Source organism: Mesocricetus auratus, unplaced genomic scaffold, assembly GCF_017639785.1.
Source record: "Mesocricetus auratus isolate SY011 unplaced genomic scaffold, BCM_Maur_2.0 Super-Scaffold_2245, whole genome shotgun sequence".
Taxonomy (NCBI): domain Eukaryota; kingdom Metazoa; phylum Chordata; class Mammalia; order Rodentia; family Cricetidae; genus Mesocricetus; species Mesocricetus auratus.
Genome location: NW_024429180.1, coordinates 80,847 through 100,628, shown reverse-complemented (window position 1 = coordinate 100,628; position 19,782 = coordinate 80,847). Strand labels below are relative to the sequence as shown.

General features: G+C 38.8%; 1 protein-coding gene across 2 annotated transcripts in view; it reads right to left on the bottom strand.

The window, feature by feature from the left end:
- Fgf14 (fibroblast growth factor 14) overlaps positions 1-17,242 on the bottom strand; it is a 591,037-nt gene extending 573,795 nt beyond the window's left edge. Inside the window, exon 1 of one of the 2 annotated variants that reach the window (XM_005079437.4) lies at positions 16,202-17,242. In XM_005079437.4, the coding sequence (XP_005079494.1) occupies positions 16,202-16,409 (208 nt within the window). In that variant the 5' untranslated portion in view covers positions 16,410-17,242. The remainder of the gene's footprint in view (positions 1-16,201) is intronic. The other variant, XM_021232634.2, reaches the window with a different exon arrangement.
- Positions 17,243-19,782: the final 2,540 nt, after the last annotated feature.

Sequence of the window (19,782 nt, the reverse complement as noted above, 5' to 3'; positions counted from 1 at the left end):
TTCACCAATTGATGGAGCTTGAAACTGTCCACCTGCTTTCAGGAGAATCTTCCTATTGATGGCACAGCTTGGATCTCCCACATAGGAGAGGATATTTTCTTTTAACAAGACACAGTAATCTAGGAGAAGATGTGGTTCTCTTATAATTTAGATGCCACTAATATCATGGAATATATATGTTTTGCAAGAAATACATGATAAGTGATTTAGAATAAATTTAAATACAGAAAATGCACTTGACATCTAATTATATCCTGACCTTCATGTCTTTACCTTTAAAACTAGAAAAATATAAATGTAAATATAGTTTTATTGTCAGTATACCAATGAAATGCCTGTACCTTGAAAATAAACATCACTAAGAACCATCAGAGCAATTTTGAATAAAAAATATGGCTACAAAAAAATGTTCATTCCTGTTTACTTGCTACAAGTAGTCTAAGCACTTTTAACAGTATTGGTGCTTATGTTATCTCAGATTCCTTTAAGGGAGCCATCGGGTCATGATCAAGCCTCCAGGGCAGAGATTTGTACTCTCATAAAAGAAAATGAAGGACGCTCGAACTTTCCTTATCATGGTATGATACAACTGGATGTCCTGTATCTGAATCCGAGATCAAGCCTTCATGAGACACTGCAGCCTTTGACATTGCAACCTTGGTTTTCTCCACCTGCAGAACTATGAGAAATAAATTTCTGTTGTTTATAAACACCTAGACTATGTTCTTCTAGAGTACTGAAGGGTCTTAAGCATGTATTATTTGGTTTCTTGAAAATGATTGCACATTGCAGGAAGCTACTGTGTTAAAGGTCCTTTTGAACTAAGACATAGTAAAAGTAGATATGCATTCATAAAATATTTTCATTGTATTTCTACTGTAGGTCCATTAGACACATATAATTTATTCCTTTGAAATGCTTAGACATTATTAGATCATTCTTTATTAAAATTAGTTAAAAGTAGTTTTAGAAATAAACATTACTTTTGTTTATATCAACACAGAATAAGATTTTCAAATGAATGTCAACATGTAAAAAATGTACACATATTTAATACTTTGTACAAAAATTAACTCACAATGAATCTTAGGCCTAATTTAGGGCTACATTTTTGTAAAGTGGAGTTAGGAAATGGTTTCATAGATATAAATAGCATATGTTAAATAATATATATATACACTAATGATGAAAAATTTATAAATTAGACCTCACTAAATCAAAACATGGTCAAAAGGACACCATCAAAAATATGGGAGTAAAATAAGCAGAATTGGAAAAAATAATAAGCCTTATAAGAAATTTATACAATATAAAATGGTCTATTACAATTCAAAACTAAAAGAATAAATGACTCATTCAAAGTGCCAAAGAATGTAAGTGGATATTTCTCTAAAAAAGGTACACAAGGGGCCAACAAGATCATGGAAAGGCACTCAGTATCACTAGTATTAGGAAAACACAACCAAAACCCACAGGGACATATAAATTCACACCCACTAGAAGGACTAGAATAAAAAAAGACAGTGACAAATATCAAAGATGTGGAGGAAACAGAATCCACAATGACAAAAAGCCACAGAAGCATCTCAGTGGTAGAGCACATGCCTATCATGTAAGGCCCTGGGTATCATCCTCAGAATCAGTTACAGTGAATGATAGCTCCCACAGATATCATCCATCAGCTTTGTGGAACAGAAGTCAGTTTCTGGTCACAACCTGTTTTACAATTATTTATTGACCTCATTGTCATTTACAAATGTGCCCAGTTATTGTAGTTTGGAGATTAGTGTTTCCCAAAGGTCCAAATAGTGAAGACTGTCTTCAGGATGGTACAATTGGAAGGAAGTGGAACCTTTAAGAGGGGTCTTCATGTCACTGGGTCATACTGAAAGAGGAGACAGTAAGATATTCCTCTTTTCTTGTGCAGGTCCTGACATTGACTTGAGTGTCTCTATGTCACCCTGTACTTCTGCCTAAATCAGTTATCTCACCTTAGGCCTAAAAACAATGAGGCTGACAAGCCATGGATAGAAATCCCAAAAACAGTGAGGAAGAATAAACTCTCTTTATAAGTTGATTATCTTGATGTTTGTTTCAGTTGAGAAAGCTGACACAGGAATTTATTCTCAGATTTTAATAGCAATGGGCCCTAGATTTAGTCCAAATTCTTTGTTAGTTTAGTTCAATAAATAGGATCTCATGACATTAGTATTAATGACATAGGGAGAAGGGAATTGGGGAAGAACAGAAGAGAAAAAAATCAGTTTATCCCTTCACTGGAACATAGGAAAATGCTGTTTTAAAACAAGATCCTCACAAAAGTAAGTTTAGAGGACTTGGGACATTTTTCCAAGTGAGTCCCATATCAAACTGCAGGCAGACTACTGAAAAGGACAAAAATTTGCCAGGATTGGTAGCACATATTCATAATTTCAGCATCCAGGAGGCTGAGGCAAGAAAATTTTAAGTTTAAGACCAGCTTAAGCTAGAATTATACCCATGTCTTTAAAAACAAAACTGAAAATAGCAACAGTTATACCAACAGACATCTTAGCTATTACTTGCTGTTTTTAAATTATTGTTAGCCGGGTGGTGGTAGCGCACGCCTTTAATCCCAGCGCTCACTTGGGAGGCAGAGGCAGGCAGATCTCTGTGAGTTCGAGGCCGGGCTGGACCGACAGCCTCCAAAACAATACAGAGAAACCCTGTCTCGTAAAATCAAAAAAATAAAATAAGATAAATTATTGTTAATATAAACCGTGACTTTGTGGCTCCCATAAAAAAATTGTGGTGGTGTGAGGACACAAATATCCAAATGAATTATCTACTATTTATTCATAGCCATAAGTACATTTAATTACTTAGTGTTTGCCTGAAACTTAGAAAAATACAAACCACAATTTAACCTGTAAGGTGCTATGTTAAAGTAGCATGTTACTATGCATTACTTAAATATGGATATTTTATCATAATGTAATAACAATTAAGACATAAACATACTGTATCATTATCTGAAAACTTCCTTTCTGTGACCAAACTTATTTATTAATAGTACCAATTTCTATTTTTCCCATAATTCTAAAGTAGAGACATAAAAAATCATTCATAACAATATACGCAATTGTATTTAAAAGCATTGCTACAATTTAACAGTGTTAAGGAATATAAGAGAAGAGAAACAAAGATCTGTCTTACATTAAAATATTAACATTAAAATGAAAAGTATAGCCAGACTGATATCAAGATATAAAGAAATAGATACTGTCTCTGTCTGCTTTAACTAAGAAACATGAAAGAGGAAAGCTGCAAATGTCAGAGTTAACTGAATGACCCTTACATGGGTTCTCAAATGTCAGTAGGTACCTGAGGGAATGGACATAGTGATAGGCACTTACCCATATGACACAGATTGGAGCATGACTTTGGTGTGACATCTTTACTTAAACAGAGTGCGTAATACACTTTTTATTCAGAATTATGCTAAGGTAAAAAGGACTAAGGCTCTTTCCTTGATGCCTCAACATCCAGTCCTGTACATTATGCAATGAGTCTATTCCTCTCTTCCTAATTTGCAAACCAAAAAAAGTTCGATTCAATCACTACTAACTTACCCACCCAACACAAAATTTGGATTTAAGTTGTGTTGGCTCCCAAAATATTATTTATACCAACATCACAACATAAAGGAATTTCTCTCTCTCTCTCTCTCTCTCTCTCTCTCTCTCTCTCTCTCTCTCTCTCTCTCTCTCTTTCTCTCTCTCTGTGTGTGTGTGTGTGTGCTCATATACCTGTCTTAGAAAAGTCTGATCCTAGCTCTAAATCAAAGAAATTATGACTTCTAATTTAAGGCCTTATTGGATAGATACTTGTAAGATTTGCTCTTTAATAGGTTTTATCATTCTTAAAATATCATGTTATAAACTTTTTACCATTTCAAACATTAAAACATCTAGGACAAAGTTACTGACGCCCTAATATACAATTCAGATTTCAGATTTTGTAACCCAAAGAATATAAAATAAACATTCATTCTCCAAAGTATTCCTGTGGTAAACTGTTCCTTAATATATATATCTCTACAAACAATAGCCAACACTGTTGGATCCAGAATAGCACCCTAAATCACAGCAAAAAAAGATGCCTGTAATGGTTAATATTGTCAGGTTGAAAGACTTTTGAATCACCTAAGATACCAGACACACCTAAGTGTATCTGGAAGCCAGTTTCCAGGGAGGTTTAACTGAGGGAGGAAGATCCACTGTAAATATGGGCAGTACCATCTAGGATCTCAGATTAAGTAGAAATAACAAAACAAGGAGCATTAGCATTCACCATCCTATGCTCCCTGGATGTTGATATAATATGATCCACATTCTCATACTCCCCACTATGATAATAATACCTTCAAATTATGAGCCACAATAAACCTTTTCTTCCTTACATTGCTTCTTTTCAGGTATTTGGTTACACTAATGAGAATATAATACAGTACAATGTGGTGCAAATTGATGAAAGCGTTCTTATCTCCAAATAACCTGTTGACAGTTTTACTCCTTCCCAGTTGAATGTTTCAATAGAGAACATCATCTTGCAAAATATCAGGTGACTACCAGAGTAATAAGTAAATACACAGCAGTTCATTCCACAATGTGAAGAATCAAAGCTCGCTCTCTCCTTATTTAGAGAGTCTTAACCAGACAATCCTTACAAGGATGCATGAGCAAACCATCTTGTAATCAAGGTACAGTATCTTCCGATGATGTGAGGACATATTTGTTTCCTAATGAGGATAATAAGCATATTGCCTTTAGTCAAATAGGCTTCTTTGCTAGAAGTCTCTTAAAGGTCTGGTGTTTTCTAAACTTATATCCTAGCTACTAAACAGATCCACTTTATACAGATGTTTCCTGGGCCATTGGAATTGCCTCTGAGGAACTGGGGAACCTATGGGACACAATGAGTTGATGAGGACATGAAGCCCAGCCTGCCTGTTATTCCAGAGTAATAAAGCCCTTTTTTCCAAGTCCCAGTAATCTCCTGTCTTTCAGTAGCATCTTTGTAACTTGTGACAAGCTTACACTTTCCATACACTGACAACCTATGGATGTTAGGTTCAATTTATTCAACTAGAAGGTTCTGGTTTAAAAAGTAAACACCAAAGCTTCCCCGTAAAACCCACCAGTCTAACAGCAATGGTACAGGTGGCTCTAAAAAAAATGAACCAATACTCTCTGAAGAGGTCATTCTAGGCTGAAGGTCTTGCATGATAATTTACTCCTAGAACTTTTGTCATTGGTCATTGTGATAACTGAGAATGTTGCAGATGGAGCCAAGGTTATCTTAAGCTACTTTTAATCCTATATAATAAGTCATTTACTTTAAACCTTTGCATCTGACTTAACACCTTTGTGGTTATTTATAAAACTTTGAGAATTTATTCTTAGCAGTTTGCTAGTTTCCACCAGCCCTAAAGCTAAAATTATAGCATCCAAACCCTGCTATCTCCCCCTGACCCAGTATTTGCTAAATGTGCTAACTTATTATTTGCTTCTGTTCTGTAACTGCAAAAATTAATATAATCTTTCTACAGGTGGACAAGTTATTTAGAATCACCAGAATCCCTGTTCTCAGGCTTTTGTCAATTATATTTAGCTAAAAAGAGATCACTCATTTTCTTTTTATCAAGGTCAATGATTTACCTCAATAAAAGCATTATCCTCACTGAAAGAAACAAACTATGAATGTGAGGGTTTTGTGATTTAGTGATGGCATATTAGCTACAGCTTAAGTTAGATGGAGAAATTAGAACACTTCTGAAAGAGAGATGAGATTGTGTGAGTGTGTGAATGTGTGTGTGTGTGTGTGTGTGTGTGTGTGTTGAACAGTAATGATATAAATCCTGATTGGATTATTGGTTATCATTATAACTCACAACTGTCAAAATTCATCAAGCTATAAAAGTGTGCACTTAGATTAATTTAAAACATGTCCCAAAAAGAAAGCATTAAAAATTTCAGGTTTATAAAGTTTGAATTTGTGGCAGTTTGTCTTAGTTTCAGGTCAAAATGACTCATAAAAACACAAGGACAAGTGTTGATGACTTTTATATACATAATGCCTAACAGGGTTTATAAAGTGGCAGATGCAGTGTAGGAACTCAAAGGTATTTTCTCTGGAATTAGCTCACTTTGCTGTATACTCATATTTTTCACTTACCATCCTGGAGTCTCCTAAACTCTTTATGCTTAGACTTCATAATTTTATTGCATTTTTATTGTCTTAGAATTTCATATATATAATAAAATATAGCATTAAGCCCCTATTTCCTGATTCTAACTTCTATATTCCCCTCAACATACTCCCCCAACTTCATTGCTCATTTTTTTCTCATTCTGGTAGCCTCCTAAATTCAGTTACTGCTGCCCAAATGAACACAGGTAGAGGAACATCCACTGGAGCATGGCCTGACCATGGCTATACCCTAAAACATAAGTGACTGGTAGTCCCTCCCCAAACAGCTGTCAACTGACAATTTCTCCTCAGCCAATTAATCAGCCTGATATTGATATAGCAATTGAAGATAAGCCACTACCCCACATTAAATTGCTTATGTAATGTAATGCAGAGTGATGCTGACTGCTGAGTGGTTAGCCAGCAACTTAGTAAAGTCTCCCAGTAAACACAGTCTTTCTTTGCTTAATACTCCTAACACCTAATGTTCAAGAAGAACAAAATGAAAGAAGACAAGGTTTAGACTATTTTTGTTTTAATCCCACAATTAAGGAATATTATTTTTGTTTTGGTCTTTAGGCCCTCTAATTTTTGTGTTTTTAAAAGTATACTACAATACTGTACTACATACTACATACAGAATGTGGGAAAATCAAAGATGGTGAATCCTTCCAAGCTACACTTTATCTAAGAGGAAATTTTGCAGAAAAGGTTATGGCTCACTTCACTGATCCACTATAATTGTTCAGACAACAAAATGCTACATAAGGGAAAGACATTTTAATTACAACCACTTTTATTTGCATCTGGGTAGCAAGAATACACTACATATATAAATCCAGCAAGGTTTGGGCTTCTTTCTCCTTTCCTGACAGACTGAAACAATCATCTGAAAATCTGGCTTTTAACTGAACTGCTTGGCTCCTCAAATTGAACAAACAATATACAAGATTGTCTGCTATTGACAAAGAACTGTATATAACCATAAAAGACACTATGGCTTGCCTTCGTTATAAAGCATTTTCCATCCCCATGATTTTTCAGAGTGAAATCAAGAAAAATGAACTCATTATCTACAGAGAGGTTCCCAGAAGTATTTGAATTTTGACTTAGAAACCTGTAAAGTCATGTGGATCAACGGAACCGAATCGAAGACCCTAATATAAATCCATACACCTATGAACACCTGATTTTTGACAAAGAAGCCAAAATTATATAATGGAAAAAAAGAAAGTATCTTTAACAAATTGTGCTGGCATAACTGGATGTCATCATGTAGAAAAATGCAAATAGATCCACATCTATCACCACACACAAAACTTAAGTCTATGTGGATCAAAGACCACAACATAAATCCAGTTACACTAAACCTGATAGAAGAGAAAGTAGGACTTAGCTTTGAACACATTGGCACAGGAAGCAACTTTCTCAATATAACACCAGTAGCACAGACACTGAGATTGACAATTAATAAATTGGACTTCCTGAAGTTGAAAAGCAAAAGACACTGTCAATAAGACAAAACAGCAGCCTACAGAATGGAAAAATATCTTCACCAAACCCACATCTGAAAGAGGGCTGACCTCCAAAATATATAAAGAACTCAAGAAACTAGACATCAAAATACCAAATAATCCAATTTAAAAACCGGTGTATAAATCTAAATAGAGAACTCTCAACAGAAGAATCTTATATGACTGAAATACACTTAAAGAATCATTCAACATCCTTAACCATGAGGGAAATGCAATTAAAACAACTTTGAGATATCATCTTACACCTGCCAAAATGGTTAACATCAGAAACACTAAGAACAACTTATGTTGGAGAAAATGTGAAGTAAAAGAGTACTCCTCCACTGCTGGTGGGAATGCAAACTTGTATAGCAACTTTTGAAATCAATATGGTGGTTTCTCAGAAAACTGGGAATAAATCTACCTCAAAACCCAATTATACCAATCTTGGGCATATACACAAAGGGTGCTCAATCATACCATATGATTGCTCAACTATGTTCATAGCAGCATTATTTCTAATAGACAGAACCTGAAAACAACTTAGATATACCTCCTCCAAAAAATCAGATAAGAAAAATGTGGAACATTTGCACAATGGAGTATTACTCAGCTATAAGAAACAATGGTCTCATGAAATTTGCAGTCAAATGGATGGAACTAGAAAAAAATCATTGAGTGAGTTAACCCAGGCCCAGAAAGACAAGCATGATATGTACTCACTCACAAGTAGATATTAGGAGTAAAATATAGGATAACCAACGTACAATCAAAAACCTCAGAGAAGTTAGTTAATAAGGAGGTCCCAAAGAGGTATGCATGGATTTCCCTGAAAAGGGGAAACAGAAGAGATCTCCTGGGTAAACTGGGGATTGAGTTGGGGGAAAGAGAACTTGAGGGAGTAGGTTGGATGTGCTGGGTGGGGGAAGCAGTTTATAAGTAGGACAGAAGGGGAAAGTAACAATGAAAGAGAAGTCTTGATGGGGGGACACATTTCCAGGCTAGGAAGAAATCTGATGCCAGGAAAACCTCCAGGAATCCACAAGGATGACCCCAGGTAAGACTCCTAACAATAATAGAGAGGGTGTCTCCTGAACTGGCCACCTACTGTGATCAGATTGGTGACTACCCTAATTGTCATTCCAAAATTCTTCATGTGAGAACTATTTATCCTGCCATTCCTGCAACAACATCTGAGACACAGGAGAACTTCTTAAGTCTATAAAGTTTAAAAAACAGTTGAACATGTTGGGCATCTGCCTCTAGCGACAGTACTCTGTATGTTGAGGCAAGAGAATGGTGAGTCTAGGTCAGCCTGGAATACATGGAAAAAGAGAGAGGGTGGAAGGAGGAAAAAGTGTACTTCACAAAGAGCCTGTGGTCCTGAACAACTTCATAAATTTCAGAGTTGGAAAGAGACTTGAGAAATATTTTAAAACTTTTAACTGGGATGTTTAAAACTTAAAATGATTACTACCAATAGTACAAAGAGAAAGGGTGGTTAAAAAAAAAAAAGCCAGTGTATACATTCAAAATGCTTAGCAGTCCCCCAGAGAGAGGGACAGAATCAGTCAAGTGGAACACCATATCAACAGCAAACTCATAGCTCTAGGAAATTCTTGAGTAGCTGTCTGTAGTTTCTTCCTGCAGGGCTGAGAGGCACTGTCTGTGTTTGTGCCTACAGTTATGAACCAACTTTTGCCAACAGTCACTAGAATTCCCAGTGACGAGTTGGCACACTAGGAAGAGGAGCAAATCATTCATGAGCTTCAAGGTGGTCCCACATATGATGAGTACTAATTTTAAAACACAAATTAATTGGAGTCAACATAGAACAGGAAAGACATGGAATGGGGCAGGGGCAGTAGGCACACTGCCTTGAAATTATTCTTAATCAAAACCATTCGGATTTCACCCGAGACTGGGCCCAGGAAATTTCAGGAATGTATGCAAGTCTCCTGGAAGTGGATGGGGAAACTGAGCACAGACTTGGGCTCCAAAAAATATTCCCAGTCTCTAGCTTGCACACAAAGAGCAGACAGCCCAGCTCTCTTCTGCAGCACATTCTCTTTAAAGCATCCTTGGCGGGGAAGAGGCAAAGGCGGCCACCTGTGAGCTGGTACTAAGTTTCCCCAGCCTGCAACGTCGTCAGTAGGTGGAGCTCCCTTCCCCTCAGGTCCCCTGGGTTACCATGCTTCCGTGCCAGTAAGGAAGAGGGCAGAGTGGCTGCCAGAGTCCTGGCCCTTGCTCACTAAGTTCTCTAGCCCCAGGATCCTGGCCACTGAAGCTCCCATAGCAACCGTGGCACCCACAAAGGGACCACCGAAGATGTTTGCAGGGTCAGAGGTATTCTCTGTGGCAACAGAAACTTCCCGCACTGTGGTGGCTCCAGAGGACTGCTTCTGCTACAATTGGACAATGTAACAGAGCCCCTCTGGCAGGAACCTGTGGGTCGCTGTCCAGCAAGCCTTGGAGAGATGGTAAAGTACTGTTGGGTCAGGTCCTGTAGGAAGCCTGCCCTTCTCAGCCTGTTACCTTCACCATCTTCAGTCAGATCTCCAAGGGGTTTCCAAACTGTGAGCAGAGCTGCAGAGTTTAAGTCTCACAGCTTTGAGCAGAACAAATAATGTTAACAGTTCTCTGGAGGTCAGGGGCCTCCACCCAAAGTCGGCTAAGCTTTGTAGTCCCTGCCTGACACAATTGCCAAGCCTTTCATTCCAATGGCACTGTGTCCCAGCATCCTCTACCCTATTAAAGTGGCTCCTGGAAAAAGGAAGCAAATAGTTTAGTGGCTGGTAGTAGATGAAGCAAAAAATTTGGAAAATCACTGTTTTTTTAAACTTCAAAAGAAATACTAGAAGTGAGAATGCTTCTTTAGAGGCAGTTGCTAACTCAATGACAGCAAATAAATAAATAAAGTAAATACCACAAAGGAGGGTCCTAGGAATTGCCTTAGAGAAAGGATTTCCAAAGTAAAAAAGAAGAACAAAACATTCAACTTTTGCAGAAAAGGAAAGAAGAAAGAACCAGAAAATAAAATGATGCCAATCTTGCCACATAGAGAACTGGGAGGGCATCAACCTGCATTTGCAATTTTAAAGGCAAGCTTGACAGCATACAATAACCTTGTGTGTTGTGTTTTTAGAGACAGGTCAGGTGTGAGGAGCAGACTGCAGGCCTCAGGCTTTTGGATTCAATGCACTCCTGTCAAATCACTCAGGTATACAAAGAGCCAGACATGTATGCCACTGGTGGCATTTTTGCTTACCTACTTATGTTTGTGTGTTTAGTTTTGTTTTGTTTTCATCATTCAGAATAGAAGTGAACACTGAATAAACTTGACCAACTATCATACTGCCAGTGACACAGCTCCATTGTTCAGCTTTTAGAGCTATCATCTTTCACTATTCATCTTACAGTAATGTTGTATAAATGTTCTGCATATCACAAGCAGAGGTTTTGTCAGAAAACAGGAAGTGCAGTAGTGCGCAAAAACCACTGTCAGTATTCCCTATAGAGTAGATTCTGTGTAAATGTGTTCCTTGTTTTTCCTTTTGACCTCCATGTTCACAAAACCCTAGGAGTTCCTCCTTTTGATTTCCCTAATTACACTATCTTTGACCAAATAAAAGCATTTTTTTCATAGCAACGAGAGAAATACACAGGGGGAAATATCAGGATTAGTGATTCTTCCAAAATAGAATAGCAAAAAATTTGGATTACATCTCAGGAAATAAATTAAGAAACTGAGTCATCTCCCTCAGAAAATGTCTAGTCAGTCAATGTCCAAGTCAATTCACACCTGGATCTGATGCATGGCTCATAAACCAAGGCTTAAGGATCAGTGTATAGACTGAGCACTAGCAGGCATATATACATGTAGATCTATCTATCCTTGACCCACATTGATAGGAGGGTACAACTAAGTTGGGTTCAAAAGGGTTTGTCCATTATTTAACTCTAGACATTATGCAATGACTGGTTTAAACTTCACAGAGGCAGAATTTCTGCCACACTCTTCAAGTGTCCCAACTATTTCTCCCCAAAGCATAAGAAACTATTGGGAAAAATGTTTCCATTTTGATACATATACACTGTATTTATAGAAAACTTATGAGTCACAGTGACTGAGGCATAATGTCAAAATGAGCAAAGGAGTTTAAACATTGGTTGTTGTCCTTGTTACCATGTGTATAAAAACACAAAAGTTTCCATTGTGTCTAGTTATAATGTGGAAAGCTGGGTTCAACCACTGTAAAGGAATAGTTCACTGTGGGAAATACGAAGCCAAGTATAGTTAGCTTTAGCACATTCAAAAAGTGATGCATCATTTGAACATCATCATCTTCATGGTTAAATGTGAGTTCACATTATTGTACATTGATTTTATAATTGTAAACTTGGATGTCAATTTCAAGAAAAGAAAAAAGTCCACTCTTCTAACAATTCGTTACTTGGAAGTCTTGTTTAAAAATGCCACCTTTGGTTCATGAAGTAGCACTGCTCAGTATAGCTCACTTTACTACCTCAATAACTACAACTTCCTGGATGGAACATTACAAAAAGAATTTCCCACCTGTTTCTTCTTCTGTCCACACTTTATGAATTTGATGTCTTCATTTACTGCACACTTTGTGTTTAGAAATGCAGGTCTTGCCAATTTATGGCTCACCAAGCTCTAGAGAACCCTTAAATAATACTTCAGGGTAAGAATAATTGAAAGGGGAGTACTTACTATTTTTTCCTTCCCTATCTCTCTATTTTCTCACTTAAAAAGGTTGTGATGGGAACACCAAAGGCCATGAGTCTGTAGAATATTCCCAGTGCACTCTGTGGAACTATGTCTAGGTAATCTGCTTCCAACATATCCTCCCACCACAGACATCTGTATTCAAGAAGATTCTCACACACTGTAATGTATTTTTAAAATCTGAGTTTTCCAAAATCTTAGCTCAGTGAGGAAGCTTGGGGGTCTTGTATGTGGTGTATTGGGTGCAGCATGTGAAAGAGTCCCTGATTTCCTTTGCTTGTTTTATGAGTCTGGAGAGACAGCAATGACACAACCTTAGTACTTATCAATTATATTTATTACCTTATCACTCTTTGCTTCAAGAGCAGTGACCTAGATTATTTTCTAAACTGGCCTGTTATATATCCTGGTCATTCTATACTGTTACACTGGTGCAAAAATATGCCAGGCCTTCTCCAGGCAAAATAAGTAACTTGTACTTAGTATTTCTGTTTAATAATTTGCCTAAAATACAGTCACCTTTCATGACTCATACAGCAAAAGCTACAGCAGGTAACATTGCTTCTAAGTGCACAGCTATTGCTCTGCTAGGAAAGTAGGACATCTGAGCATGTGTGTGCATCCAAATATGTTCTCTAATAATCACTGTATTTTGAAATGCTATGTACTTTGGTGAAATTAGTAGATTTTACTTTACATCCAAATATATTAAGCTATTGTGATTAATTTCTAAAAGAACACATAGCACAAATACATGATGCTATTTTCTCACTAGATATCATATAACACAACTGCAGGACAAAGTAATAAATCTATACCTCTATCATTGGCTATTTTTATACTAACCTGCTCTAAAAACTTTATCCCAGGTATCTTTATCCCAACTCCCCATATTTCTTGATGATTTCAAGAATCAAAAATAATCAGTAAATTGTTTCATAACATAAAGATAGGGAAGAAAAAGCAGCTTAAATCTGTTTCTGAAATAATATGGGCTGCTTTGCACCAATTCCCTTGTGCTTGGCAGAATTCTGTCAAGCTTTTTCATTTGAAACCAGTTAATTGTCCTTCTTTTAGATTTAAAATAATATAATAGGTCAATCTGTGCTTTTTGTTTTTAACAGTTAAGAGGATTTTAGTCCCTTTTTTATTTTAATTGCCTAATTAAATTCTTAGTTGTATTGCTATCTTGGGATCAAAAAACTACAAATGATTATAGGCTTTGTATTACTAGCAGGAGAATAGACCTCACTAAGTACAATATTCAGAAGAAATGGCAGGCATGGGTTTGAGTCCAGCTAAAAAGATCAAAGCCTTTTAACTTTGAGGTACGTAGTTTGATATATCAAGGTTCCATTTAAAAAAATATCTCCTAATTTCTCTGACTTCCAATTTGTGCTAAAAATATCTGGCAATTTAAGACTTAACTATCCTATTAGACCATCTGAGTATGTTGTCAGATATGCCATGGGTTAACCCATCACCTTACCACCCAAGTACATTAGCACATATAAGCTGCAAAATAAATTGCTCTTAAAATAAATAATTACTTGTTTAACACCTTCTAAAACACTTTGGAGAGAGAAAACTAGTCTTGAGAGATGAAAGTAGGTGGGAGAAATGTAACAAAAAGATCTTAAACTGAGTGGTGGTGGGATAGGCATTTCCAGTAAAATTGTTTACAATAAAAACATAAAGACCTTAGAACAAGCTTACTATTTCTTTCTGCTGAATTATTTCCCACTCACCAATATTAGGGAAGGGCTGACTTCGAGGTCCCTGGACAAATGGTCAAGTCACAAAAAAAGAAAGGTTTTCTGTCCACTTTGGGAAGTCCTCCAGACAGTCCTCATTCATGTCCAGGGAATGAACCAGTGCTGTGGATGTAGGTGGGTAATTGAACTAGGCATGTGTAGTGTTAGGCTGGGTGCCGAGGACTGGGAGTACACTCTGGGCCTGAATCAGGAAAGTAAGGTGTCCAGTCTGCTCTTCCCTTAGAGAAGTCTCAGGATAAGAACACCATTCCAGAGTCAGTAAATGCTGAGTAGTTAAGGGACAGAAGGGTAAAAGGACAGGAAACGGTGAAGGTGGTTCATTAGGCAAGGTGTGGATCTAGAATTCAAGGACCAGGTCTGTAGGACAGAGGCAACAACTTTATTGGAGCAGGTAACCCTCCTAGAAGTCAATAGCTGTATCTTCTCAGAACTTCCATAAGTCCCCTCCCCAGCTAGGAGTAACTTCCCTTGGCCTGAGCACAGGAGCATTTGCCCTTTTGGACACTCTTAACTCACAAGCACCTTGCCTTTTGTAACAGAAGTGGTGTCTGCAAAGCTTCCTAGACCTCCACACCCACTGCCTCCAACTCCGCCCACCCACGCTCCTCTGTTCTCCCTAAAGCCTCAAGGCCTCAACCCCCTCTGCTCGCATCATCCCAGTGATGCTATATTTGCTGGGTTCAGAGGCTGGGAGCAAACAGCCACTTGCTGCCCAGCCGGGGGAGTTCTGGGTGCCAGTGTGGCCGGCTCTGAGCCCCAGGTGTCAGGGCGGTCGCGGGAGAGCCATGATCTAGTACACCGCAGTGCCAGCTTCAAGCAGCCTTAATCGCTCTGCTGCTGCTGCAGGACAAACGATCCCCCGCCTCTCCAGCACAACTACAGACCGAAAAAAACACAAAAAACAAATTGCCCCAGGCCCCTCCCTATCCCAAACAGGAGATGCCGCACACTCCTGGCTGACAGCAGGAATGATTTGAGGAAAGACTGCACCCAGCCTCCTTTGCCGCAGCTGCCACCGCCAGGCAGCCCTCCAGCATGTCTGCCTGAGGGCTGCTCGCCCACGACTCCCCTGCTCCCAAAAGCCTTAGACTAGACACAGGGAAGTAAACCCCTGGGGCCGGCTCCCCAAATCACCTGCATTTGCATTTCTTATGTAATATACTGCAAGTTCCCTGGTTGGAGCCCTTTGAAATCCTAGTGTGTGATCGCCAGAAGGCGAAAGGCAGGGACCCGCTGGTCACCCTGGGACCCACACACAGGGTTTCCACGCCCGTTTGTGAAAGGGAAAGGGACTTAATTGGCATATATTAGAGGGACTGGGCTCGTCCTCTAGATCCTGGTTCCCCCAGGCACAAGCCCTGCTCCAGTGTTCACTGTTTGCAGGCTGGATGTGTCAGAGGCAGACTAGGGAATGAGTTAATAGCACCCAGAGCTAGACGGGGGAGGGAGGCGGGGGCTGACGAAGGAGCCGGGCCATGAAGGAGGGGGAGCTTTTACTTTGCTAAAGGTGATGGGGTGACGAATATTGTGCAAGCTAATCAGAAAGTCTAACGCTATGTCCCCAGAGCAGCAGAAGTAAGGCAAGCTCTCCCCACTCTTTCTCCTGGCACAGCCATAAGCCATAGCCCTTCAATATTCCACTAAACACGGGAGACCAAATCCATTTAGTGGGGTTTAAAAAAAAAGTTTACTCCTCCCTCCTAGTGATGGATTGTGTCACAGCTAAGAGCTGTTGATCAGGGTTTTGGGGTTGGGAGGACGCAAATCGGCGGTAGCTACTTGTTTATTCATGCAACACCTCTGTATGCAACACTGTCCGGGTTCCTTGCATGTTCCCTGGCCTCCTGCATAGCAAAACTGCAGACCTAGCTCCGTGAGCAACAGACAGGGTATTACGAGGAAAACCAGAATATGATGCATGCTTTGCTTACCAGTTGTGTTCTTGTTTTTCTTAAGACTCTTGCCACAAAGACACTGCAGCATATGCGTTCCTTTGCTGAAAATGTTCCAAAGAAACCACATTGATTTGGGCGAAAAGCAACCCAGCAGCTTAGACACCCTGAGAAAGAAGAGGCCCTTGTGGTTGCATAATAATAACTTGAAATCAGTTCTCCTGAAGAGGGGCACCGGTTTTACCATAGGAAAAACGTTAATATTCCAGATCTTCTCCCAGTTTTTTCCCCTCACGTGGTATATCTCTTTGAGACTTCTCAGCGATTGTTTTTTCTCGGCCAGGGTGAATGATTTATCCCCTCTTGATCAGCACTGGATCATGACCAAAGGATTGGAGAGAAAAAAATCCTTTTTCACATGAAGCCAAACCAAAAAAAGCAAAGAAATCCCAACCGAGATCAGAACTAATCAGGAAGAACAGTAATACACAAAAGATCCCCAAAGAGAAAATCATAGCCTTTTACTCAATGGAACTGAGGATGGGCGGATCTGCAGAAGGCAAGCCGGATTCATTTTAGCGAGAGAAGACTGCCATTGTGTAGCCCCTAGGAGAGAAGGGAAAAAACGGGGGAAAAGGAAAAAAAAAAAAGGAAGAAAGGAAAAAAGAAAGAAGGAAAAAAAAAAAACACCACCACACACACTCATACACCAATACCACCTCCGAGATGTGTCTGGCCGCCAAAGACTGAGTGAGCCTTCCTTCTCCCGCGGTCAATTTTTTTTTTTTTTGATAAGCAATCACCAGAGCTCCGTGGGATCGGACTGAAACTGCAGTTCTTAATCACGAAGAGAAGATGTAACGTAGGCTCCCCCTCCCCTTGTCAGTCTCGTAGTAGGTAGAAAGCGCCACAAATTTCCTTCCTCCTTCCTTACACTCTTCCTTCCAGTCTCCAGGCACCGTGAGCATGAGGAAAATCTCTCCTCCGTATTCCTCGCCCAGCCTTGGCTGTGAGTTACAGGCATTAGAGGGAGGAGGAGGAGTTGAAGTTTGCATTGAAAAGACTGGCTTTCCATGACGTAGCCACGTGCTTTCAGACCCGTCACCAGTGAGGTGCCTCAACCAGCCCTGGGAGGGACTGTCACTGCAGTGTGAGCCACCCCTCCAGAGCACTCCCCTCCACCAACCCTAGCCAGGCCAGCCCAACCCCAGAGACCCTCTTCCTCCTCGCCCAGCTCACAAGCCTGCTGCTGATTCTTAGAACCAGTCTCACTTGCTGCTGTTAAAAGCGAATTTTAAAAGTACAATTAACAATTATAATGAGTAAACCTTAGAAAATACATGGGGAGGAGTTTAATGCTGTTGCACACAGCCAAAACCAACGCCACTCTCCATCCTCAAAAGTAACATTAAGGCATCTTAGATATTAAGGAAAATTCAAGTCCCTTTCTTTCTTGGGAAGTGACTCCCACTTACCATGCTCATAGTAAAATATAAGCCAGGTGCATGGCCAATACACATTTTTAGAAACAGCCTATTACAAGAATAAACACCAACTGAACAGTGGTAGCATATACCTTTAATTCCAGAACTCAGGAAACAGAGGCAGGAGGATTTCTGTGACTTCAAGGCCAGCCTGCTCCATAAAGTGAATTTCAACATAGTCAGGACTACACAGAGAAACCCTGTCAAAAAACAAACAAACAAACAAACAAACAAAAACAACAAAAAAGGACGAACACCAAAATCTAGATGGAAGCATATTTTTTGTGGGGAAAGTCACATGTACAGAATGACATTCATGCCTTTTCTATACAGATAGTCCATTCCTTTGAAATATTTTCCTGGAAAGAAAGTATCCTAATTTCATGCTCTAATGAGTGGCTTATTTCTGCCTTCTAATCGAACCAGCATTAAATTCACCCTTTTCCATCTTCTATGCCTATCACACAGACTACAGTATCACTCAGCAAAGTGGGCACAATCAAATTCAACCTTCTATTCACCCAGAAATTCTAAGGATTTGGGGCAGAGCTGTTTACTTTTTTCCAGGGTGGGGAGAGGAATACAATGTACAAAGCAGTACAGAGTGTTGCAGAGAACAATATAACAAACTGCAGTGTTCCTACAACTCAAAACTCATAAAAGTTGGTGCCAATTCCTGTGTCTGAGCTGAGGATTAGGAGCGGAGAAACTGACTACTCTCACTCTCTTTAGGTGAATATGTTAAGGTTATTGCTAGTTTGATTCCATTTCAACTGGAAAACATTAAAAACTCAACTCTAATCTTTCACTGTTTAGAAATTCCAGGTTAATTGTTTAAAAATAAACACTAAAACTACTATCTTTACCATCAAAGTTTCTTTTAAGTAGTAGATGTAGATAAATTTTTATGGAATTGGAGATTGAGTAAAGAGACTGGTTTATAAAATAACTCTCTCTCTCTCTCTCTCCCTCTCTCTCTCTCTCTCTCTCTCTCTCTCTCTCTCTTTCTCTCTCTCTCTCTCTCTCTCTCTCTCTCTCTGGTTTTTCAAGACAGGGTTTCTCTGCGTAACAGTCCTAGACACCCTGGAACTCACTTTGTACACCAGGCTGGCCTTGAACTCACTGAAATCCGACTGCCTCTGACTCCCAAATGCTGGGATTAAAGGCGTGTACCACCACTATCCCACTTGAAATAAATCTCTTTATTATTGTCTGTCCAGAAAAATAATAAACATATTCCCTACTCCTGCCTGTTCTATTAGTTAAGAAACATTTCTAAATGCTAAAATTTGTTACAAATATTCTTTTGGGAAACACAAATAAATTTTACATTAGTATAGAAAAATTGTAAATTCTATTAAAGATAAGCAATTAGAGGATAAGCGGCAAAGGTTTTTTGTGTCAAAATAACCCTGTTATTAAATTTCTAATTTTAAATCAATTGTTAATATTAAACAGTCTAAAAATGTTTGGGAGATAGAGAAAAGTGGAACATACCCATATACTGCCAAATGACTTACTATGAAGAAGGATGTTTTGAGCTCATATTAATAATTAATAATATTAATATTGACATACAGATGTGAGTTATTTCAACAGGATTGACAAATATATCATATAAGAAAAGGAACGTTATCTGTTCTCCTTTCTGCTTACTGTAGTTTCTATTAATTTCTTTGCTACCTCTAACAAACCACCCCTGCTTATTCTCAACACCAGCACAAAACATCCTACTATCAAACTGACCATCCCATTTCCTTCTCTGTTTTACTCTGGGACATGATGACAAAAACTTGATTCCTAGAAGACCTTATAGGGAAAGAGATTGGAAAAGACTAGTCAGAAACAGACTAGTCACATAAAAAGACCAACTGTGTACAGAAACCATAGGGTCTGCTCATCATGAAAACTTTCTAAAACATAAAAACTTTTGTTGTTTGGGTACTTTGTTCATTAATATCCATGTCGAAAATCATTACTACATTTAATGAATAATTCTAAATCTCATATTCCAATTGTAACCATGAACAATTGTTTCCTCCCCTCATGTTCTTACATGGATCCTTCCCAGAACAAAACTTACTTCCCTCTTCTAAAGGGACTCCTCTGGGAAGGTCCCTTCTGTTACTAACCCTA